Source organism: Lepidochelys kempii, chromosome 3 (genome assembly GCF_965140265.1).
Source record: "Lepidochelys kempii isolate rLepKem1 chromosome 3, rLepKem1.hap2, whole genome shotgun sequence".
Classification (NCBI taxonomy): Eukaryota; Metazoa; Chordata; order Testudines; family Cheloniidae; genus Lepidochelys; species Lepidochelys kempii.
This window is the reverse complement of record NC_133258.1, coordinates 160,010,375-160,026,210: the sequence shown is the minus strand read 5'-3', so window position 1 is coordinate 160,026,210 and position 15,836 is coordinate 160,010,375. Positions and strand designations below refer to the sequence as shown.

Genomic DNA, 15,836 nt, shown 5'->3' with positions numbered 1-15,836 from the left:
ATCAAAGGTCTAACCAGTGCTGCTGTGTGCGCTTGGCAGCTTGCCCTCTCAAGAGAGGCACTAACAACTGCAGCCAGTATCTGCCCTCCACCCCAAGGGTAGTTCTTCTTTTATGAGGGAGCCTCCATGATGCAAATGGGGCAGTAAGCCCTTTGCCCATGCAGATTGGGCTCTGACCCCCCGCCAAGCGAACAGTGGCTCGTATATGCCAGAGAGCAGGGTGCGACAGCCCTTTCTCTTAAGTAAGTAGGGACTAGGCCCAGCGATGCCCCATCTGCTTCCCCCCAGCCCTGGCACCCACATCTCATATTCAACTATTCCTTCCAACAGCTGCTTCGAGCCATTGCCAAGTCCCATGCTCAGGTGTCACCTTCAGCTGCCCACAGGCTCCATGATGCCCACAGGTCTAACATCCAAAGCAAATCGACAGCCTCCCTAACTTCCCCAGATCCCCCTTGTGGAGCCCCAACTCCACAAGACAGACCCTTAACCCCCCCTCCAAAAAAAAAAATCCCACACCACTCATCCTCTAATCCAGGGGTTCTCCAACTGGCCAGGTCAGGACCCCCCAGGGGGTCACGAGATTATTACATAGGGGTTGCAAGTTATTACATGGGGTGGGGGGCACGGTGATCACAAGAGATCAGCTTCCACCCCAAACCCCACTGTGCCTCCAGCATTTATAATGGTGTTAAATATACAAAAAAGTGTATGGGGGGGGGGGGCTTGCACTCAGAGGCTTGCTATGTGAAAGGGGTCACCAGTATAAAAGTTTGAGAACCACTGATCTCATCGCTGTGCCCAGCAGCCATCCAGCCTGCCCACAGCCCCACCCCTGGGAGAGACCAGCCACAAGTGCCAGCCCTAGAGGCAGCAGGATCAGTTCAGCTGCCTCAGGTGGGTACGTTGGGGGGGGGGGGGCATAGCTCAGTGGTTTGAGCATTGGCCTGCTAAACCCAGGGTTGTGAGTTCAATCCTTGAGGGGGCCATTTGGGATCAGGGGCAAAAATTGGGGATTGGTCCTGCTTTGAGTAGGGGGTTGGACTAGATGACCTTCTGAGGTCCCTTCCAACCCTGATATTCCATGAGTCTATGAGTTACACGGTGCCAGGGCAGGGAGGGGCGCTGCTCAGGTGGGAGCGGCCTCTCTGCCCCCGTCCCTCACAGGGCACCTGACTTCTTGGACTGTGGGGAACAAGACCTTGCGTGGCGCGTACAGCACCGGACACGCCGGGGCCGGGCGCTACTGAACCAGTCCCTTCTCTAGCCCCAGCGCCCCCTCCCGCCCCCAGCCAACGTCCTGCCGGCCCACTCCCAGCCGGTGTCCCAGACCGGCCCCGTTCCCAACCCCCAGCCAGGATCCCAGCCCCCTCCATCCCTGCCCGTCTCCGCTCCTGGCCCCCCGCCCGCGTCCCGGCGCCGCCCCGCACTCACATCTGATACTCGTCTATCGCCTCCACCAGCTGCCCCCACGAGTCGAAGTCGGTTCCCTTCCTGAAGCTGGCGCCCCAGCGCTGCAGGAGGCTCCGAGCCGCCTCCGACATGGCCCCCGCACTAGGGCAGCATGCTCAGCCCGGGGCCGGCCATCACACGGGCGAGCCGCTCCCTCCAGCCACCCCAGCCGCCGACCAAGCCCATTTGCGGCGGCAACCCACCCTGGCGGCCGCCTCCAGTCAGCCCCGCCCCTCCCAGCAGGCTAGTCTGCGCCGGCCACGCCCTCGGCCCCAACGGGCGGGGGAGGCCGTTGCTATCGAAGCTGCCTCGCCCTCGGCTCCAGGAAGTCGGCGCGGACCCTTCCGCCTCGGTGTGTGCCATGGGGCAGGAGGTCACGGGGTCGGAGGTCACGGGGTCAGCCGGCAACGCTGCTCGTCCTGGGCGGGCCTCAAGTTCGGTGTCTCGCCGCTGGGAGCAGCGTCCTGCTCCTGAGCCGGTGCAGCTCCAGCTGTTCCTGTGTGGGAAGTCCCCAGTGCCAGGTGAGCGGCAGGTGCCTTAGTTGCGGTTGGCTTGCGCCTTTGGGCAGTAACGAGCCGGCCCGGCTCCCAGTGCTGCTCGGACCAAGGGTTGCGCTGGGCTGGGTGTCCTGTGTAAGTGAGTAGGGGGCGGTTCGTTCCTGTTAGAGGGCGAGTCTCCTTGCAGTAGGGAAATCCGTGTCCTGGCTGTCAGCGTCTCCCTTTCCTCCTCCTCCTCCGGCTACAGGGGAACGTGTTTAGTAACCCTGGCGTCACACCCTCCCCTTTCCTCGCTGGGGGTCCGTTTCCCGGCAGTGGTTAGTCTCCTCTCCTGAGGCAGGTGTCTTTTCCTGCCTGTATTTGGGAGACCCACGTGGCTTTCCCAGACCTAGGTATAGTTCAGTTGTTAACGGTCTCAATCAGACTGGCCCCCCATAGGCCGATACAGTTGCTCCCCCAGGCTGTCATGAGGCGCAAGCACGAGGTGCTGAGGATTCCTCCCTTAAGTGGCCCCTGAAGGGTGGGACTGGCTGGGAGAACCAATCGAGCCGCGATTTATGCGCTTCCTATCTGTAGTGCTAGAGAGGGCACAGTTCAGACGAGCTGGCCTGGGTGAAGGTGTTGCACTTGTCAGGTCTTGCTTGGAGGCAGTGCAATTGTAATGATAATAGGAGGCCATCTGTGCGGAGGAGGAGGAGGAACAAAAACCTGGTGGGGGTACTAACCGAGTATACATATCACCTACACGGGGACTGAAACTCGGAACACTGTGCCGGGCTAGATGTTAAGTATGTGGGTGGATGCGGGATTTCTGAATTTGATGGGGGTTATGTTAATAACGTGTGACCTGTTTGAAGGGAGCCGCAGCTTTGGGAAATAATGAGAGCGGCTCTTTTTTTCTTCGGACTGGCTGCGCATTAGCCGTAACGGAAGGCTCAAGTCAGGACTTCAACTTGTCATCAAATCAGTCTCCGAACAGCATCCTCTGGGGCTCGAGTGGAGGGACCAGTTTGTAACCGCTGCATCGCCTGTAGCATAGAGCTGGCTCCATCTGTCACTCGCTGCGAGTGGGGTAGCGGAGGAAAGACACTTGCCCTGTCAGAGGTGCTGGGATATTGTGTGTGTGTGTGTGTGTGTGAGAGAGAGAGAGAGAAAGGGGCGGGCGGGCTGGCTGCGGGCAGAGTGTGACACACGCAGCCTCGGGAAGGGAGGGCTTGGCTGGATATTTCAGCCAGACACTCGCCACCTCTCTGTGGATCTGCTCATTTAGAGATCTAAAGCCCGAGTGGGGGAGGGCGGAACAGCGGTGGGGTGACCAGATAGCACGTGTGAAAAATCGGGACATGGGGTGGGGGGTAATAGGAGCCTATATAAGAAAAAGGCCCCAAATATTGGGACTGTCTCTGTAAAATCGGGACATCTGGTCGCCCTAAACAGCGGCCTCCATTCCACCACCTTCCTTGGGTGCGGGAGAAGCAGGTCTGTATGCTTAGTTGCCAGAGATTTGGGGGAACCCGTTCTCTAGCACAGCTGGCAGGGATCAATGCCCCCGATTGTCCGCAGGCTCTCAATGAGATCGACTCTCCTCTACCTGTGCCTGCGTGGCGGCGGCCATTTTGCGCACGGACTGGCGTGGGTTCCATACTGCGCCGGCGCAAGCGCTGAGGGCGGAAGTAGGGCTGCTTGGAGGGGGAATCTGGGAACAGTAAGGGCGGAAGTGGTCTCGCTGTGAGCTGAGGCTGCTGCGCCAGCGCGTAGCGGGGCGGGTTCTGCATCAGAAGCAGGCTCGTCCGCGGAGGTAAACAGCAGCCACCACCCATAGTGTAAGAGAGCGAGGCGGCGGCTGGGTTGTGCGGGCCCGATGTCTCGTGGGGGTGTCTGCCCGTGAGTGAGCCTGGCCAGGGGAGGGGCCGGGGCCGGGGCGGGACTCCCTTGCTGTGAGCTTGGCCTGACTGTCGCGCTGGGTTTCTTGGCCTTTGAGGGCGCTGGGAAGTGCGGCCCTCCTGCCTTGGCTCGTTGCGTGGGCTAAATCCTGGCTCTCAAGCTGGGGACCACAGACGGGGGACAGGGTCGGGAGCGCTTTGGGAGAGGGGTCTCCGGGGTCTAGACAAAGTTGCACCCCACTGGTGTAGATGCGGCAGGCGAGCCCGCAGCCCCTCGCGTTCCCCAAGCAGCTGGTGAGGCGCTCTAACTTTCCCAGCAGCTCTACATGGTCGTGTGTGTGTTACTTGCAATACACCACGAAACGTGGTAGTGATACTACCAAGTGCAGGACAAACTCACCCGGCTCTTGACTTGGCAGATTTACAAGATCTTTAAAATTGTCCAGGTTACTAGTCCCAGTTCTTTAAATATTCTGGGTTTCTGCTTAGCAGAGTAATTTAATACAAGAATTATTGAACAGTTATCGTACATACTTGTAAAAGGACATAGTTATTTGTAATTGCTCTGAGCACTTTCTTTGGCCACTTGCTTCCTTGTAATGCCCAAAGAAGAGATTGTTTCATCGAATGTTGCTGAAGTGACGGTTTGCTCAGACACTTGACCACCGTGGTTGTTATTGTGCTGCTATATTGAGGACAGGATTCAGAACAGAAAAGAGAGCTCTCTAGGTGTAGTCTGATACCTTCCTCTAGTTCATCTTATTTTGAAGCCTCTCAAATCTTCCCTCTTGCAAGTGTTACTAGGTGCATTATGCCTTGGGGAAAAATACAGTGAGGCATTTGCTGTCCACAAAAAGATTCTTCTCTCTTCCCCGTGCCAGAAAAAAAGTTGACTAATTATCTAGGCCAACAATCTGTTCTTTTGCTTCTCTCCACCTCTACTCCAGAAAGATCTGTAAAAACAGAATAGCCACACACCATGGCTCTAAACAGTAATCGACTTTAGAACTGTCTGAAATACATTCTGATGTCAAGGGGCCTCTGCTGCATATTCTGTACTATTAGACCCCAGACAGTTAGCTCTAAAGACTGTTAGTATGAATATTATTATTATTATTATTATTTGTATTACTGAATTGCTTAGGAGCCCTGGTCATGGACCAGGAGCCACTGTGTGAGGCACTGTACGCATAGAAAATGAAAAGACGGTGTCTCGTAGTCAGGATCCTCTCCATAAAAGAACTTTCTAAATCAGTGATGCACCCTACCCAGAAGTCAGGACAGTCTTCAGAAGAATCTCTTTTTGCTAATGCTATAGGGAAGCAGTCTTCCAGTCTCCAAATGTAGGTTCAAATAGCAGGCATTGCGATAATTGAGTATGGATATCAAAAAGGCATGGATAACTTTGCCACAGGCCACATCAGACAAACTATTGCCTTACCAGACAAAGGTGAAAAAAGGCACTTCTAACAACTGATGTCTCCTAAAAGTATGTTGCTGTATGTAAACACCCATCAGATTGCAAATTGCCTTGATTGTGGTTGAGCATGCTTTGTAGTTGAGCGTCCAGCTCTCTGTTAAAGGGAAAGTCATTGTGAAGAGTGGAAGACTTCTTGGTGCTGAGGAAGCATGGGAGGAAAGGCAAGTAAAACTTTATGGCCTACCACCTTAAACGGTTTCTCTTGTACTATAATAAGGGCTTGCTGCTGTGGGTTTTCCTGTGCAATCTCCCATTTTTTCAGTGTGAGCTAAGCCTGTAAAAGAGCTGTGGAATAGTGCCCTACAGTGGTGAGCTCAGAGTTTCAAAAAGTATGTAAATACATATCAATATATCTAACAGGTCTGGGATCTCCAACAATTCTCCCTCCACCCCCTTTAAAATTACTTATAGCGCTTTGCGAATTCATGTAATAAAAAAAATGTATCTCACGTTCACTTTATAGACCCAAGTGGAGCATCAGATGCACTAGAGAAATAGGAGACCCCAGTTACTGTCATGTAACTGTTTTCTTCCAATCTTTAGGTTTCCAATAAGTAACATTGCAAACAGTACTTGAGAGAGATGACCCACTGGTTTCATCGCAACCCTTTAAAGGCGACAGCTCCTGTTACATTCAATTTCTATGGGGTAGCCAGCAGTCCTGCTGCAACAAAGATTTGCAAGTAAGTATGTTTCAGACTAACACTGACTTCTTTTCCAGTGTTCAGGGTGTATAATGGACATCTTTCTAGTGTTAGTGTTTGAAGAGACTAGAGATTTGTAGGTTGGGAGACAATAAAGCACTGATAGCATTCTCAGCATCCAGTTCTAGATAATGATTAATCTAATCTTACAAATCTGATGCTGCATAGAAAAACCTATTGTAACAAAACGGAGACTAAAAGGACTAGACGTCTCATCACTTTTTTGCTCTGTGTGTATCCTATTGTGGAAGGATTAGTGTAAGTAACGTACATAAATTAATAAACCAAAAGTGTTCTATTGTAGAGATAAGAGTGGCTCTGAAAAAGCATTTAAGTCAAGCATATAAATACAGCAACATGATTACAATTCCATCTATTCATGTAGTGTAAAATCCCAATGCTGATATTGCCCCTGCCATGTTAACTTCTCTGGAGAGGATGAACATCACTTCTTATGTATTCTGGCATACAAACACATGGCTTCATTTACAAAAGCAAGAGAATCAATTACACTGTGTGTGCATATATCTTTGATTAAGAGACTTTGAGTCAGGGCTCCTTGGTTTTATCCTTAACTTCTGTCACACTCTTGCTGTGTGGCCTTGGGCAAGTTACTTACCTTCTTTGCTTCCGTTTATGGATCTGAAATGAGTACAACACTGATTTATTTCATGTGAGGCTTAATTCATATAAGTGATGTAATTTGAGATCATTGCATAAACACAATTATAAAAAGGTACTATTGGAACGTGCCATTACGGATTTACTTCTAATTATAATGTACTCTACTAGTGCACCACTGGTACAGTGATCTACCTCTGAAGTTTGGGGTGAATAACAAATATTTCTGTTGGGTTAAAATTTGGGTTAAAAAGTAGCTAAAATTGTTCATTTAATAACATTGATAACTACTACATACTATGTGTCCAAAATGAGTCATACTTTAAACTGAAAATACCAATGTTGAAGTGACTGTTGGGTCCTACAAGAGATAAAAAGACTTGTTAAATCTGTTTCCTTCCTGAGAAGTGTTTGACGTGTCTTTTTTCCAGTGGCTATCAGATATTAAATTGGTACTTCACTTAGCTAGAAGGATAAGACATAGTGTGGGGGACTATTAAAAGGATCGCCTTTCGTATAATTTTTTTTTTTTAACACAGTGACTTAAGATCATCCAGGGTACGACTCTTGGAGCTATTTACTGATTTGAGTTGTAATCCAGAAATGATAAAGAATGCAACTGATTTGTACTTTTCGCTCTTGCAAGGTAAGAACTTTGTAAGCTGCAAATAAAAGGTTTTATGTAATAATCTTAGGTTTAGCGAAACTCGTAATCATTTGTTATTCCAGCTTTATGTAAGGGGCATTATCTGGTCACCAGGAAATACAGTGTCTCCTGTTCCTGTTACCCATTATAACCTTAGAAGCTTCAGTCAGCATCCTGGCAGTATTAGGAGCATGGACGATCCTTTGCTCTTTGCCTTTTAACCAAGTTTTCCAGGTTAGGTATCTCAACCACCTTCTGCTTTCTGGGAAGGCGAGAAGTTCATTTTCCTTGTCTCTGGGAATAGACTACATTACTCCTAAAAACAGGTCTATGACTTCTCTCAGAATGGAGAGGATACCAAATCAAAAGTGTAAAATCGTATCAGGTCTAACATTAGGTAATAGTTTAGCTAAATAAAGCAGTCTTGCAACTACAGTTATCCAGGTGCTGATATGGCTTTTGTCACTTTGGTATCTGAGTTTTCAGTAGATATTCATTTACATTTTATGGCTCAGATGTCTGTCATGCTTCCTCACGTTCTTTCTTGCCCCTCAGCATGCCAAGATCTCAGTAACCCACTCTGAGTCAGCATTTTCCCTGTGTGTCCAAATGGCTCTACAGACCTGTCAAGTAACATCATTGAATTCTGTGCAATGGGCAGAGCTGAGCTTAAATGAAACACGTTAGTTATGGCTTTCTAGGCTATATTGGCCTACGGACAATTACCCTTTTTTTTGCAGCCATTTTCATTTGAAATCTGCCCCCCTCCCAGCTCCACTGTACTGTATAAGTTTATTCAATATTATATGAACCTCTGCTTCCTTGTCCACCTCCGTTCAGTTCTTTCCTACATTGATTTGAAACATTGTTTTGAAATTACATAAATAATAACTTGCCTTTTCCACAAACAGTGGTGTTCTGTCTGTTAGTGATGGTTCATTAGTATGCTTATAGCCTTCTATGTCCCAGCCTGACGTGAATCTTTCAAATCAAGTTACCTTTGGCTTAAATTACAATTATGTATTCTCTCTATCAGCCTTAAAATCCCCTGTATGTTTAATCACTCATTTTAAAAAAATGTAATAATCTATAGTAAATATTCCTCTGTGTCACACAAGGGTCTTGAGACTGCAGACCAATCAGGTTCCCTAAATACAGGAGAGGGTATTGTCCAAGCTGCTGCAGAGAAGACAATTGGAGGAGAAGGATGCCTTCAATAAAGAGAATCCATATCCAGTCACTGGGACTTGTCTTCACAGTTAGTTTGAGTTAGTTCATTTGGTTTATTCCGCTCGAGTTAACCTACCTGAGTGAGCGTGAAAACAACACTCAAGCTACCTAGAGTGTTTGGATTAGCGTCTGAGTTGTTACTTCCCCACTGCATTACTAATGTGATCAAGTGTTGGCAGTACTGAAGCTTCAGTCGCTCCCCTGACAGGCCAACTAACTCAAGCTTGAAGCACCACCTAAGAGATTTGGGTCTGTGGACAGGAATCAGGTTGGGACAAAATTCAAATTATAAATTGAGCTAACACTGCAATGAAGAGGAGGCCTAAAACCTTTTCTGTGTCAAATAAATTTTTCAAATATTTCCTATCAGCATTAGCAGTATTAGGAACCCTACTTTAGAGGATGACTCTTTCAAGCACCATGTTGATTAAACCTCTCCTGAGTATAGTTAGATGACAAGGTGTTTAAACTGCCAGCAGTCCATTTATACCAGGAGCTTAGCAACAGTGAAATCTTCAGCAGTGTTTCCCTAGTGTACACAAGGCTCACAGGGCTGAGGCAATAACTTGTCGGAGCAGGGAGTGTCTGATAAGACCAGTTGGTCTTTTCTGTTGTAAATCTTGTTCTCTGAACTTTCTGAAGAATAAAAGCTTTAAGGAGTAACATGAATGGCCTGAGAGAGACTTTTTGCTGTTCCAACTGTCTACATCTCTACTTGCATCTTTATATCACTGCCTTCTAATGTTCAAATTGCCTGTTGGTGTGTTTTTTTGTTTTGTTTTGTTTTGTTTTGTTGGTTTGTTTTTGGACAGGCTTTATAGTCTCACTGGATAACTCTTCCCAAGACTGCAAGTTGCGATATATTCAGAATTTTAAGTGGACAGACACATTACAAGGACAAATTCCAAGGTATATGTTCTGTGGAGTCTGCAATGTCTGTGGCCAGGTTCCTTAGATTATAGTATAGATCTGCCACTATAGTAAATGTTGCACAATGCTGATCATTAAGTAGTTCCCAAGAGGCTGATTACATTAGTGTTTTAATAATTGCCTTGTTCTTCTGCTTTATATCTATTACAGTGTTGTTCTGGAGATGCCAAAGTGCTTCTCTTTCATTTATTTGAGGTTAAGACACTACATTGAAATGTTGGATCCAGTCTGTTGGTGCTTTTTACATCCTCTATATGCAGCTGAAGACAGACTAACTATTATAGTGCAAAATAGGAAATAATCATACAAAATTAATAATCTAAAATAAGAATTAGAATGTATATAATTGTAGTGGTTTCTGGTGCTGGAAATCTGAAACTTAAGTCTTACCTTTGTATTTTCTGGTGATATCCTCACTCCCCTATTGTGTCTCACCTGAAACGTAGACAAAACTGTTCTGGTCAGGGTCTTTCTCCCTGTCTTCTGAAGCATATAGCATGCTTTTGGGTGCTGTTGATAAACTGTAAACCGATTCTTTAATAGAAGGATGTTTTTTCTATGTGTTTTCCTATTGCCACATCCTTAAATCAAGCTGAATAAGTTACCCTTTAAGTGCGATGAACTTATTATCATAAGAGTATTTTAACATCTATGCAACTTTCTATTCTTATATGCCTTTTATTTGTAATTAGTAACTGCATGCAGTAGAAAGCACTTCAAAATAGCTGCCAAGTTAACAGGTCTGAGACTACATCTTTTTGTTTATTTAAACTAGTTATCCCAGACCTTGGTTTTCCACAAAACAAGTATTTTAAAAATAAATGAAAGAGAAATGTTAACCTTGCTGAAAGCTCAGTAAAGCATGTTACCTTGTTAACATAAAAATTCTACTAAACTCTCTTCCCAACCCCAGAAAAAAATCCACGTGAAGGCACATATTTGAACACCCTGTGGGATTTTTTCACCTGACTTCTTGGGGGATAAGCAAAATATTAAATTGTTAGGAAATCCAAGAAATAGAAAAGCTATAAAATGGAAGTTTCTGACATTATAAATGAAAACCAAACCTACTTTATGCAGGTAGCTACAATTTGTTACGTTGCAGAAGTACAAGTTAGAGAACTTGTCTAAACAAATTGGAAAGCATGAAATTGCTTGTTTTGCTTTATTTTTTTTATTTTTAGTGCCCAGCAGGATGCTGTGTTCGAACTGGTTTCCATGGGATTTAACGTGGCTCTATGGTACACAAAATATGCATCGAGACTGGCTGGAAAGGAAGAGTAAGTGTTTTTTTCTCCTTTAGCAATTCTGTTGCAATAATATCCCAACAAAAAGGAAATCCTCAGTTAAAGCAGACTTCATTCACATGCTTTAACGTTCAGATGCACTCTGGCTGCTTGTCTCCGCAGCAAACTTCATTTCACTTACAACATGTAACCAATAACAATGCACACACCAAATTTCTCTACATCATGGTCAGATGCATAATTTAAACTTCAGCCACACCTAGATCTAACATTTTTATAAGCCTATTCTCCACTGAAATCTACAATATTTTATTTCTGCATAGATAAATGTCACATTGGAGTGAAGGTTAGTTTCCCCCATGTTCACATAGCTCCTCCAACATCTCTTGCTGCCAAGTCTACCTCCCTGGCTCCCCAGGGTCTGTTGACTGGGCAGAGCTGAACATTAAAGGAATTGGCTAGCAGCGTCAATGAACAGAAGTAACTGGCAGAATTTGACAATTTATTGGCTTTTCTTCACAGTGGTAAAATAAGTTATAGCAAACAAAGGAAATAACTTTTTGTAACTCAGATTGTCTCAGCCAGCTACTTTTCATTTTCTAAATGAGTGTGTGTGGGAAGTTTCTAGTCACTGTGGCTCTTCACTTGGAGAAGCCTGAAAAATGTTAATGTGAAGGGAAATCTTAGTGTTTTCTATGCAAATGATTAAATATTGGACTGGAAATATAGAAAATTCAGTTCTCCCACAATGAGCATGTTTAATGACTGGATTTAGTTTTGAAATTTAAGTGTGAATTAGAGGGATTGAAGTCCTGTTTAAAGTGCAGATATAAACACAGCCACTATGGTGTCCTCATAAGTAGCATTTTGCTGAGGAAAAAGTACAGCCAAGCAATTCTGATAAAGGTCAGGCAATAAAACTAAGGATAGTGAACAAGTAGAACTACTCTACAAGAGCAATGTATGGACAAAATCCCAGCCTTTTAGATATAAGGTAATTAATGAATGTTTGAGTAGTCACTTATGTGAGATTATGAGCTGGTAAATAATTCCACTGTGTAATATTAACTTGAATGCAGAATTACATATTTCATTAACAATCTTTCAGTATAACAGAAGATGAAGCAAAAGATGTTCACAGAAGCTTGAAGATAGCAGCTGGGATTTTTAAACATTTGAAGGTAGAAAACATACCTTTATTCTTATTTCTGAAGTTGTAAGTTTCTCTGTACAGAGCCTTTGTCTTCTTCTTGTCCCGTACAACGTTCAGTGAATTGTCAGTGCAAACATTACAAACATTTTTTTTACAAAAAGACTTTTTTGGTTCATATGCAGAGGATTTATGCAGTGATAGTGGAGCTTTTGAATGCTGCAGAAAATAATGTACCATCAATGAGTCACGCTACTAGTCAGTTGCTATGGCTGGCTGTTAATCAAGGTAGAAGGGTAATGGCAAGAGTGTATTATAGTGAAATGGCCAGCTATCACCTTGACTCCTTCACTTGTAATTTGCACCCATTTAGTAATAGAATATGTATTGTGACAGGGTCAGGCCAGATGGCTACAGGAGAGTGTGAGAAGGCAGATATATTAGTCCCAGATTAAGCAGGTCCATTTTCCCTGGGTAAGGTACTAGGGGCAGTTCCAGAACAAGAAGGAACTTGCTGGAACAAATTCAGGCAGGCAGACTAATTAGGACACCTGGAGCCTATTAAGAAGCTGCTAGAATCAATGAGGGCAGGCAAGCTGGCTGGCTAATCAGGGCACCTGAGTTTAAAAAGGACCTCACTTCAGTTTGTGGCATGTGTGTGAGGAGCTGGGAGTAAGAGGCACTAGGAGCTGAGAGTGAGAAGGTGTACTGCTGGAGGACTGAGGAGTACAAGCATTATCAGACACCAGGAGGAAGATCCTATGGTGAAGATAAAGAACGTGTTAGGAGGAGGCCATGGGGAAGTAGCCCAGGGAGTTGTGGCTGTCGCGCAGCTGTTCCAGGAGGCACTCGAGACAGCTTCAGTCCACAGGGCCCTGGGCTGGAACCTGGAGTAGAGAGCGGGCCCGGGTTCCCCTCAAACACCCCAACTCCTGATCAGAAACAGGAGGAGTTGACCTGGACTGTGGGTTCCACCAGAGGGTAAGGTCTCTGGTCTGTTCCCTGAACCACGTGGTGGATCAGCAGAGACTGCAGGGATTGTTCTTCTTCCTTTTTCCCATGCTGGCCAGTGATGAGGTTAGCTGAGTGAACGGCAGGTTTGAGCCACTAGCAAAAGTGGCCAAACCGAGGGCTGCCGTGAATCTCTGAGGCAAGCAAATCTGCCAATAAGCACAGGACACACCAAGGCAGAGGAGGAACTTTGTCACGGTATCTGGAAAAAAACATGACATTTAGTAGTGGTGTCTTAGATTTGAACTAACTTTGAAACTGACTGTCTCTCTACTACTTAGGAGAGCCATATCCCCAAGCTGATTACACCTGTAGAAAAGGGAAGGGATTTAGAAGCTCGACTTATAGACTCCTACATCATCCAGTGCCAAGCTGAAGCTCAAGAAGGTAAAAAAATAATGGGGGTATTTATCTGTGGATTTCTTTTGTGGTTCATAATGTCTCCCGGATGGTGACCGCCAGTGTTCTCCCAAAGTACTGCGGTTTGGGGTTGATTGCATCGCCAGAATCAAATTCTTCACTTTTGTTATACAAATGACAATAAAACATTACAAATATTTGTTGATCAGTTTTAGAGAAGTTCTCTAGGAGATTCTCGTTCTCCACCCTTCTCAGGCACCCTCGCTTAACGCAATACAAAAACATCTAATAAACTAAAGGTCTAAATATTTTGAAATAAAGAAATTGAAAACTAATCTCCCTGCAGCCTAACCATGCCCATATTGTCAGGTTTTCTTTTGTACTCATTTAGAGCTATTCTGTTCAGACGATAGTTATGCCTTAATTTTATCGATAAAGTTGACTGTCTGCAATTACATTTTATTAATGGTTTTAGTGACAATTGCCCGAGCTATTGAGCTGAAACACAATCCTGGTCTGATAGCTGCTCTGGCCTATGAAACAGCCAATTTCTACCAAAAAGCTGGTAAGTTAAATTACAATGTCCTTTGAGTCCTTAGTGATTTAGTTTGTATGCCTTGCAGAAAAACAAACAAACCACTAACATTGCAATTAAGAGATGTAACCCTGCTACAATTTCTTTGTGGACAGTGTTAACAGCATGTCTGTGCTTCCAGTCAGTAATTTGAAATCATATCCTAAGTGACAATCATCAAGTGTCAGTTCTCAATATAACAGATTTATAATGGGCGGGTCTAGAGGCAATGTCCTTTTAGCTCTGTGGGTGATTTTGTTCTGGTTCTGTTCTTCAGCCAGCTATGATAGTAAATTAGGAGACAAAAGGGGGTGGATGAAGATTAAAGGAGTGTCTTGAGTTGTTCAACAGCAGCTCCTCAGGGCAAGGCTGGCTATTTCCTAGAAAAAATTAGTTTCTGATAGGGCACTGGTAAATACCAGTTTGAATTGGGGAAAAATAAAATTATTATTAGAATATACTAACAAAAATTACTGAAAAATATTTAAAAGTTTTGTAATAGTTTTGCAGTAATATGGGCTGTTTAATTTAAATAAAAGGAAATACAGAAAAGCTTCAACTTAAAGCTGTGTTCTTTTGCCTTGGCTACCTCAAACAGAAACTGAAACTTATGAATCTGGGAATTCCTTGTCTTTGTTTAGCAATGAAAATTGCATGTTTGTTTAGCAAACAAAAGGGAATTCCCAGATTTTTTTTTTAATTGGGTTTTTAAATAATTTTTTAACTTGATGCTTTCATGCAGCGTAAGTCTCTTTTTGCAGCTGCGGGTATAATTGGTGCACTTAATTGAGGTTACAGCTATTTCATACTTATGGTCTATAGATACACTTAACTGGACCAGGGTGCTGCTCTGAATATGGGGTTTTTTTTTTAATGATTTAGAAAAAAATATTGTTTATGTAATTCTAGATCAAATGTTATCCAGTTTGGATCCAGCATACACTATTAAATGGAGAAAGTACTTACACTTGAAGACATGTTTCTATATGGCTTATGTGAGTACTCTGTAACCAATCTGTGAACACTTCAAAAGGGTTTCTAAAGGTTATCTAGGAGTTAGATGGGGAATGGGAGTCAATTATCATTTGTCCTTGTCACCACATTGACATATTGCAGTCCCTGTAGTATTTAAAAATACACTCTTCTAGAATAAGATGCAATTTGTGCCCTGTAGAATTTAATGTAGTTACTCACCTCCACAATTGGGGCAGGTCAATCTGAGCATTTAATACTTGTGCTCTATTCTCTGCACTGATATCCAATCTACTTCCAGGTGTAATTCAGAGTTGATCACATCTCTAAATTTATGAATCATAGACTATCAGGGTTGGAAGGGACCTCAGGAGGTCATCTAGTCCAACCCCCTGCTCAAAGCAGGACCAATCCCCAATTTTTGCCCCAGATCCCAAAATGGCGCCCTCAAGAATTGAACCCACAAGAATTGAACCCGGGTTTAGCAGGCCAATGCTCAAACCACTGAGCTATCCCTCCCCCCCCCATTATTCCTTTAAGGGAATAATGTGCACATAACTTATTACCCCAAATAGAGTCACCCAGACCCTTCAACTTGAACACGTTGGATTAGATTTAGATAATAAACTGGTTTTACTGTTTTAACTACAGAGAGATTTGGAGTACAAGTTATGAGGCATAAAAGTCAGAAAGTTAACCAAAAAAAAAAAAAGAGGTAAAACGCTTACTAGTGCCTAACAACCTATATTAGATTCAAAACAAATTTCTTTTGCCACATGCTTTCAGCAGTTTTACTGACCAAACTCTTTAGGTCAGTACCCCTCCCACAGAGTCCAACGGCTGCTTCCTTTGTCTCTTTAGTTGCAGTGAATGTGATGGGCAGGGAGAGAGAAGGGGGTGTCTGTCCCTTCTTTCTATAGTCCTGTCCTCACTTTAAGAAGCATTTCCAGCTGGGAGCAAGGCAGCAGGCAATCTGTGTAGAAGGAAACTCCATGCTATTTCTTCACTAATACGTAAATTTTTGCCCTGCCTCCCCTTTCCTGCCAAAGAATGGTCACTTGGCAGGTAACTGTCCATCA

At 44.6% G+C, this 15,836-nt stretch overlaps 2 protein-coding genes across 11 annotated transcripts in view; one reads left to right on the top strand and one right to left on the bottom strand.

Annotated features, from left to right (window-relative positions):
- AIDA (axin interactor, dorsalization associated) overlaps nt 1–1,923 on the bottom strand; it is a 54,272-nt gene extending 52,349 nt beyond the window's left edge. Inside the window, exon 1 of one of the 4 annotated variants that reach the window (XM_073338830.1) lies at nt 1,435–1,923. In XM_073338830.1, coding sequence (XP_073194931.1) covers nt 1,435–1,544 — 110 coding nt within the window. In that variant the 5' untranslated portion in view covers nt 1,545–1,923. The remainder of the gene's footprint in view (nt 1–1,434) is intronic. The other 3 variants (XM_073338833.1, XM_073338831.1, XM_073338832.1) reach the window with 3 other exon arrangements.
- BROX (BRO1 domain and CAAX motif containing) overlaps nt 1,822–15,836 on the top strand; it is a 28,888-nt gene continuing 14,873 nt past the window's right edge. Inside the window, exons 1-10 of one of the 7 annotated variants that reach the window (XM_073338827.1) lie at nt 3,460–3,747; nt 5,416–5,473; nt 5,856–5,995; nt 7,177–7,283; nt 9,326–9,422; nt 10,628–10,723; nt 11,799–11,871; nt 13,133–13,238; nt 13,687–13,776; nt 14,695–14,780. In XM_073338827.1, the coding sequence (XP_073194928.1) occupies nt 5,895–5,995; nt 7,177–7,283; nt 9,326–9,422; nt 10,628–10,723; nt 11,799–11,871; nt 13,133–13,238; nt 13,687–13,776; nt 14,695–14,780 (756 nt within the window). In that variant the 5' untranslated portion in view covers nt 3,460–3,747; nt 5,416–5,473; nt 5,856–5,894. The other 6 variants (XM_073338824.1, XM_073338829.1, XM_073338826.1 and 3 more) reach the window with 6 other exon arrangements.